The sequence below is a fragment of the Chamaea fasciata genome, unplaced genomic scaffold (genome assembly GCF_029207755.1).
Source record: "Chamaea fasciata isolate MVZ Bird 193981 ecotype frontalis unplaced genomic scaffold, bChaFas1.0.hap1 SCAF_3, whole genome shotgun sequence".
NCBI classification, from domain to species: Eukaryota; Metazoa; Chordata; class Aves; order Passeriformes; family Sylviidae; genus Chamaea; species Chamaea fasciata.
In genome coordinates, this window is record NW_027094088.1 from 912,701 (window position 1) to 919,943 (window position 7,243).

A 7,243-nucleotide genomic window follows, 5' to 3' on the forward strand; every position below is an offset into this window, starting at 1 on the left:
TCTGGGATGGGACAGTGCTGCTGCACAGCTGGAACCAAGTCCCACTTTTGGGAACACTCAGCCCGGCTGCTGCTCTGGGCCTGGGCTGCTCCGTGTGTGATCAAGTGCTGCAGCACGAAGGGATGGTTTTATTCCCCTCCCCGTGGCCTCGCTCCGTGGCAGTGCCCCGGAGCGATGGTGAGTGCCGGGGGGACACTGGACAACAGCTGCATTCTTTGAGGAACACCCAGGAACTGTGAGGAGGAGTTCACACCAACACACTGTCCCCCTGTGAGGAGAGGGGCCAGGGCAGCCCTGCTGGGATGGGGCACTCCCTGGGACCGGGAGGAGCGAGAGGATGGGATGTGACAAAATTCACACTCTGAGATACAAACAGTTTAATGAAACAAAAGCAAAGACCATACACAGGCACAGCGGAGTGAGGAGTTCATTCCCCACTTCCCTGGGGCAGGCAGGTGCTGGGCCAGTCAGGGAAGGCAGGGTGCTGTCCTTCCCAAAAGCACCTGGCACTCCCCTGTCCTTGCTGCTCTAACAGCCGTCAGCAGCTGCAAAGATCAGTCTCGGTGGCCAAGATACATCCTGCACTGTTTTATTAGTTCAGTAACCTGTCCCCGGTGGGATGGGGATGGTCTGGTTTCCCCAAGCAACCAGGGATCAGCACAGGCCCTTCCTGGGGACACATCAGTGCCAGGATGGATCCAGCCACGAGGACCTTGTGCTCTCAATTCCCCCCAGCTCCTCTGCTTGAGCCCGTGCAGGTTGTGCTCAGGACCTGTGCTCTCCCGAGAACCCCTCCAACCCCCTAAAAAAGGTAACACAATGCAGCATGGACACAGCAGCCCCCTGGCACCTTCTCCCTGCGGCTGCAGCTCTGCTGGGACGCACACACGTGCCTGGCCCAGCCTGCCGGCTGTTCTTCACCCTGGGGACACACTGCCTGCTTCCCCCTCCCAAATGTAACAGCAGCAGGGTTGTCACCACTGGGTTCTTAGTTAGAAATGCAGTTTATTGCAATGCACCAATTAAAAAAAAAAAAACAACCCAACATTTTCAGATCACAGAACACAAACACAACAGAAGAGTTTTGTATTAGTCTGCTAACAAGACTTTTAGGAGACAAGAGATTCATGCCAATTGCTAGTCAATAGAAACAGCCTTCTAGGACTAAGCCCTTACATCACAAAATCCCTTATAATGTAAACAAAATATTTTTTTGTACTAAACTTCTTAATCTTGAACCCATTCTTTTAGGACTTTCATTCCTTCAAGGGCTTCCTGATGGTGAGTGACTGAAAGGGAAAAAAAAAAAAAAAACCAACCAAAAACCATTAAGAACAACTCCTGTGGCAAAACCAACAGAAACTGTGCATGCTACCCCAGGCTTCCTCTGGAGTTCTGCCCCTATTTCCATTTACAGGTCTAAAATAAGGAAAGGAGTGTTGCATTTTACTTAATGAATTCATTATTAACTTAGAAACTACTTTAAGCTTGAAAGCTGAAGGCTAATTAACAGAGCTGAGACATGAAGCCTGCTCAGAAATCTCAATTCCAGCACATACTTCTCTGGTAATACAGGGAAGCTTCCTCCATGGAGCAGAGCACAGCTTGGCAGCTCCTGAGCCTGCAGGAGTCACCAGCAGGAATTTAATCCTACACCGCTTCCATGGCTTGCTCCACACCCTACATTACTCACTTGTTCCCTAGATTCTGAATTCCTCAGCAACATTTCACTAAAGCAGCTTTCCTCAGGAGTTTCTCTCATGACATTGACTCCCAGCAGCAGGAAATGCCCATAAACAATTCATCCTCACAGATTCAGGCAAGTAAAAAACCTGAGCGTTTATCTTTAACCAAGCTAACTTCTCTAGGAACTGTTCAAGTGCTATTGACAGACATCAGTTGTAAGACATTCCTACCTTCTCTTTGGAGATGGTGATCTGGACTTTGAGCGGCTGTTTAAAAACAAACAAACAAACCAATCAGTGTGGTTGGAACATACGGGGGCTCTCGGTATTTCAAACCAGAACAGTTTGAGGTCGTTAATGAAATGCACTGACACTGCTGGCAGCAAGTGCTCCCAGGTACTGAAAGCAAGAAGCTGCAGGTGAGAGGGGAAATGCTGGAAGCCCTTGGGAGAAGAGCGACACACAGCAGAGGGAGGGAGAGGGAGAACTACAGACATCCGAGAACAAAGGGAGGAGGAAATATGCCCCCAATCCTGTCAAAAAATATTTTTTTGTGATAATGTGTGAAAAACATCTGTGTGCCAAATCCTGGAAGAATTTGTTGTCCCACAAAAAAGAAAAAAAAAAAAACCCATAATGTATGAAAAATGTTTTTGAAATGAGCTGTGAGAAGTAAAAATAAAACAACCCTTCAGCTGCACTACTGTGAAATATTGGTCCAAACAGACATTTTGAATGATGAGGAAAAACCCAAAGAACCCAAATAAAAACCCCAGCAAGCAGAACAAAACCCAACTGAGTGGTACTTGTGTTGAACGCTCACCTTTTAGCAGGTAAGCCAGATTTAGATCTACCATGAGACTCAGACCTACAACAGGAGAAAAATAAAGCTCAGCAAAGCAGGCAGTGGGCATGCACACACACAGAGTTAGCTACAGCAGACACAGCAAACTCCCCAGGCAGCAGCAGCAGGCGCAGGGGGAAGCTCCGGAGCTGCAGCCCTTCCCAGGGGATCCCGGAGCTCTGACTGCAGCCCCCACTGAACAGGAGGGACAAGGGCAAGCACAGGAAACTCCCCAGCAAAGCTCCACACGACCCCACACCAGACTCCCACACTTCTCTCCTACCTGCAAGTACCCCTTCTAGAAAGGGAAGAATAGTATCAAGTGTCATCTCAGAAAGTGTTTGAACAGCACAGTAACAGCCTGGGATCAGCCACAAGTAAGCGTGTGTGCTGAAGAGCTGCTGCGTTCTTTAGCTCAAGTTCCCAAGGCCAGTTTTATTCAAACAAAGATAGATTCTGCACCAATATCTATAAATACACCGCCACTATTCCCAGTTTATCTCAGCAGTTAAAATCTACTTGAATCTACAGTGAGACTTTCTTCCCACATTTAACATCTTACTTTATCAACTCAAATATTTGCTGTTACTTAAAAAATCTATTTTCCTAGAGGGTCAGAACTTAGGCTATCACTCGACACTAGAATGCTCCGTTCAACAAGCTTGGCCAAAACAACCAAAATACTTTTACTCTATTTCTGCACACGACTGCTTTTGGAGGGTAACAGAGATTCACTTTTACCTGGCCTATTACCTCAGACATTCTACAAGGACACTGCTGGCACGTGTTAAACAGAATGTTACTTGGCACTGCTTTGAAACCTTCCTGGTCACTGTCCTGAGCCACTCTCATTTCCCCCCAGAACAAATAACTTCTTACTGGATCACAGTTACTGGCCATGGGAATGCTCACAACCACCCAGAACTGATCCTGAGCATCTCTTCCACTGCTGGGTGGAAGTACAGCACACAAACCCATCCTCCATTTCCTACACACCTAAGAATTAATTTGTTTTTAAAGAATTCTCTCCACAGACCTTGAATTGTACACCACTGCTTTTGTCTGTGAAAAGGCATCAATCATTAAGTGCAAATACTGTTCTGCTGGACAGCCTTCTTAAGTGCTTCCAGAAAAATGCCCCCAGGGAAAACAAAAACAACCCAAAACCGAACAAACTACACACACACACACCACCACAATCACACACCACACCAAAACCATTACTGGCCTGAATTAAAACCAGTGAACAAGTGTCTCACCTGCTTCGAGGCCATACAACAGACCGGGACCTGGAGCGTGACCTGGACCTGGATCTGGGGGAAAAAAAAATCAAAGCTCTACTATCCCATGCTTCATATACCGGTGACACACACACCAGTTACTGCAAACGTCCCACAAGACTGAGAACTTTGCTGGACTGTGGGGTTTGCAAAAGTAATGCTTATTATTAGATTAGATTATTCCCAGAAGACTGAGAACTTTGTTGGACTCTGGCTTTTGCAGAAGTAAGTTTTGTTATTAGATGGATGTAGCACCTTTGGTCAGTACTGCCAAGCACGTAAAATGAATCCCACTGTCTTACTGGTGGTAAGCAATTGCACCCTGTACACTTGAAGCTGAATTTGGAAACCTTAACCATAGAGAAATACTGTAACTTTGGTATAATGACAGAAAGAAAAATAAAATCTCAGAAAGAGCAGTTCCAAAACTACAGGCTGAAATTTTTAACAAAGTATGCTGAGCTGCTCTTACGCAGGTACCACCACAAAGATTCCTAGCAACATATGGACTGCAAAAACCCCCTGACTACATCCTATGTGGTATATCCAGTTTATACTTCAGCTCCAAGTTCTGTGCCCTTCAGCAGTGCTGTGGGCTGAACATCACCACGTACCTTGATCTCCTTATGGAGCCCGAGCGGGACCTGCGGGGCGAGAAGGATCTGTATCTGCGAGGAGAGATGGAGCGGGAGCGGCGGTAGGAGGCTGACCTGGACCTACAAACGCAGGGAAAACCATCACTGCAAGGGGCTTCTCAGGACAGACAAGGAAGGGAAGCACAGAAGGCAGAGCCCTACCTCCGACCACGGCTGCGACTGCGCGAGCGCGAGTACCGCCTTCCTCGGGACCTGGAGCGGGACCTCGACCGGGACCTGGGTTGAGGTTAGAAAGAACAGGTATCAGCAGACAGCTGCAGCAGCCAGCACCACTGAGGCCCTGCTGAAGTCAAAACTTTTTTTTTTTTTTCAGACAACTAAAAAGAGAATTTAAAAACAAAGCAAAAAAAAAAAAACAAAAAAAAAAAAACCAAAAAAAGAAAAACCAAAAAACCAAACGAAACAAAACAACAAAAAACACACCACTATCATCTGTCAGTTGGAAAAATGTCTGGGCCTACTTTTGTCTTGAGCATTTTTACTACCTAGAAAAATGTTAAAGCTGAATTACATTGCAGAATTACATTAGAATAGAAAACACTGTAATGCGTATTTAAAATAAACCTTGCAAGTTTGCAGGTCGACCCTCTTTGGCCCAAGGTCTAGCAGATCTAGACGATCTAGAAGTATCTATAGGCGAGCGCTGCATCTAGGCAGGAGTTCTCTTCAATCTAACGACGATCAAACTGACAGCCCAATGAGCCAGGGTGAGGCTTGATTGACGCAAGAAGATTTTTCTAGCTGGGCATGTGGTCAATCTGCTGTTCCTCTTTCTAAACCGGAGGGGGGCCCCAATTGAAAGCCAAATTTACTGTTACGGCGGTCACCGTCTCAAATTTTCTGCCCTTAAAGAATAAGGTGAAGCTACGTGTAGATGGCTCGAGGGGATCTGGCCTCTTATGCTGATCACCTCAAGGTCTAGGAGGATCTTAAGTGTCGGATTTGCAAGGCGCCTCAGCATGAAATCTTAAGGCTCGTGACATTCTGAATCAAGGCGACTGACTCAAACGAAGAAACCTGAAAGGTTTTGACCAGGTTGATTATTAAGATATTAACATTTTATATGTATTAGCAAAAAAAATTTTTTTTGTGATATACACCTGTTGACTTACGACAATTAGAGTTAAAACCGGTGTAACATCGTGTTCTTTGCTAACAAGAACTACACAACAGCGAGCTGGCGAAGCAAGGCACCGCCCCGGCGCCGCACGTACCTGCTCCTCCTCCGCCGGCTATAGCGGTGGCAGTCATAGGCATAGTGGCCTTTCTCACCGCACTCGTAACATCTGTCGTTGGGGTCGAAGGGGCGCCGGGCGGGGGGCCGGTCGTAGCGGGAGCGGCGCGGCATCCCGGTGGATACTTCCACTCGGACCCTGGAGCCGCATATTATCCTGTAACACAGCAGCTGTTAGCCCAAGGAATGTTTGCTCTGCTGCGCTCAAGCAGCGAACGCGAGAAACCCATGACGGGTGTGGGGTAGGGAGGCCCAGGGCTGCGGCCCTCCAAGAAGTTCCAGGCGCGCACGTACTTCCCATCGAGGCCGAGCACAGCGTCCTCGGCATCCCGGGGGTCTTCGAACTCCACGAAGGCGAACCCCGGCGGGTTCCTGGCGATCCACACGGTTCTCAGCGGCCCGTAGTAGCTGAAGGCTCTCTCCAGCTCGCCCTTGCCGGCGCCCGTGCCCAGGTTGCCCACGTACACCTTGGTCTCTGCGGGGACCCGCGGCCGCCATGTCAGTGCCGCGCGCGGCCGCCGCTCCCCGCCGCCATCTTTGACACCGCGTCCATCTTAGAGCGCTCCCGCCGGGCCGCGCCCGCCCCCACAGAGCCCGCGGCCGCCCCGGCCTCCCCTCACTCCTCGCCGCCGCCGCCCTCAGCCCTCAGCGGCCGCCCGGGGGAACGATCGCCTTCTCCCGCCGCCGCAGCGGCGCCAGCGCCGCCGCTCCCGCCGCCTTCCCCTCGCGCTCCCGCCCACGGCAGAAGCCCCCACGCGACTCCGAGGCTCCCCAGGCTGCCCGCCGTGCCTACCGTATCGCCCGTATCGCGACATCCTCCCGACGACAGCGCGAGCGCGGCCGGGCGCGACCCTTATATAGCGAACAGGCGGAGCGCCTGCGCGGCGCGCGGGGGCGGGGCGGGGCCGGGCGGGCCCGCGCTGGGGCGCGCGCGGCTCTCGCGAGAGGCGGGCCCCGTGCGGCGGCCCCGCGGGCGTGGGGGACGCCTGGCGACACCTGAGGGACACCTGGGGGACACCTGGGGGACACCTGGGGGACACCTGGGGGACACGTGAGACACGGGCCGCGCTCCGGCTCCTCCCGGCCACACGCCCGCCCCGCCAGCCCGCAGCGACAGCTCCTGTCCGGCTCTCGGGGCCAGACAAATAGGGAGCCGCTTGGTGCGCTTTGTACCGCCACCACGGCCTCTCCCTGCGCTGAGGGAGAAGGAGCTGACGCCACGCTCCGTGTTCCGCGGCCAGGAGCGGTGCCGTCCCTGGAACGAGGCATTCCCAAACTGCTCCAAGGCTCCCGTGATGGCTCACACCTCGGATCCACCCCAGCCAGCCTTGGGAGTTCAGGCCCCGGTTCATCCCCTCACGGCTGACACGCAGCTGGAGATGTTGTGTGTCGGCACCTCCCGACATTTCCAGTTGGAATGGATGTACAGGAGACATTTTTTAAGAAAAAAAATCAACACAGACTTGACAGATCCAAAGTAATTCTTGGTAAATCCCAGCAGGAATGAGGAGAGCCTTCCTTAGGCAGACCTTCCATCTGCACTT

At 51.2% G+C, this 7,243-nt stretch overlaps 1 protein-coding gene across 2 annotated transcripts; it reads right to left on the reverse strand.

The window, feature by feature from the left end:
* Positions 1 to 362: 362 nt before the first annotated feature.
* On the reverse strand, positions 363 to 6,566 carry LOC136286268 (serine/arginine-rich splicing factor 7-like). 2 transcript variants are annotated; one of them, XM_066177655.1, is made up of 9 exons: positions 6,493 to 6,566; positions 5,994 to 6,174; positions 5,680 to 5,856; positions 4,607 to 4,681; positions 4,424 to 4,525; positions 3,789 to 3,842; positions 2,509 to 2,553; positions 1,917 to 1,952; positions 363 to 1,289 (listed from the first exon to the last, which is right to left on the reverse strand). In XM_066177655.1, the coding sequence occupies exons 1-9, from the start codon at positions 6,512 to 6,514 to the stop codon at positions 1,265 to 1,267; spliced, it is 717 nt and encodes a 238-aa protein (XP_066033752.1). In that variant the 5' UTR covers positions 6,515 to 6,566; the 3' UTR covers positions 363 to 1,264. The 2 variants fall into 2 exon arrangements, with proteins under 2 accessions (XP_066033752.1, XP_066033753.1); XM_066177656.1 differs by lacking the exon at positions 2,509 to 2,553.
* Positions 6,567 to 7,243: the final 677 nt, after the last annotated feature.

What these genes read in the sequence shown, in the direction of transcription:
- LOC136286268 (XM_066177655.1), bottom strand. Translation starts at nt 6,514, where the DNA reads ATGTCGCGATACGGGCGATACG. An exon ending in AGCCGGCGGAGGAGGAGCAG is followed by an intron (nt 4,682 to 5,679) that starts GTACGTGCGGCG and finishes ACCTCAACCCAG; the next exon opens with GTCCCGGTCGAGGTCCCGCT. An exon ending in TCTGGCTTACCTGCTAAAAG is followed by an intron (nt 1,953 to 2,508) that starts GTGAGCGTTCAA and finishes GTTTTTAAACAG; the next exon opens with CCGCTCAAAGTCCAGATCAC.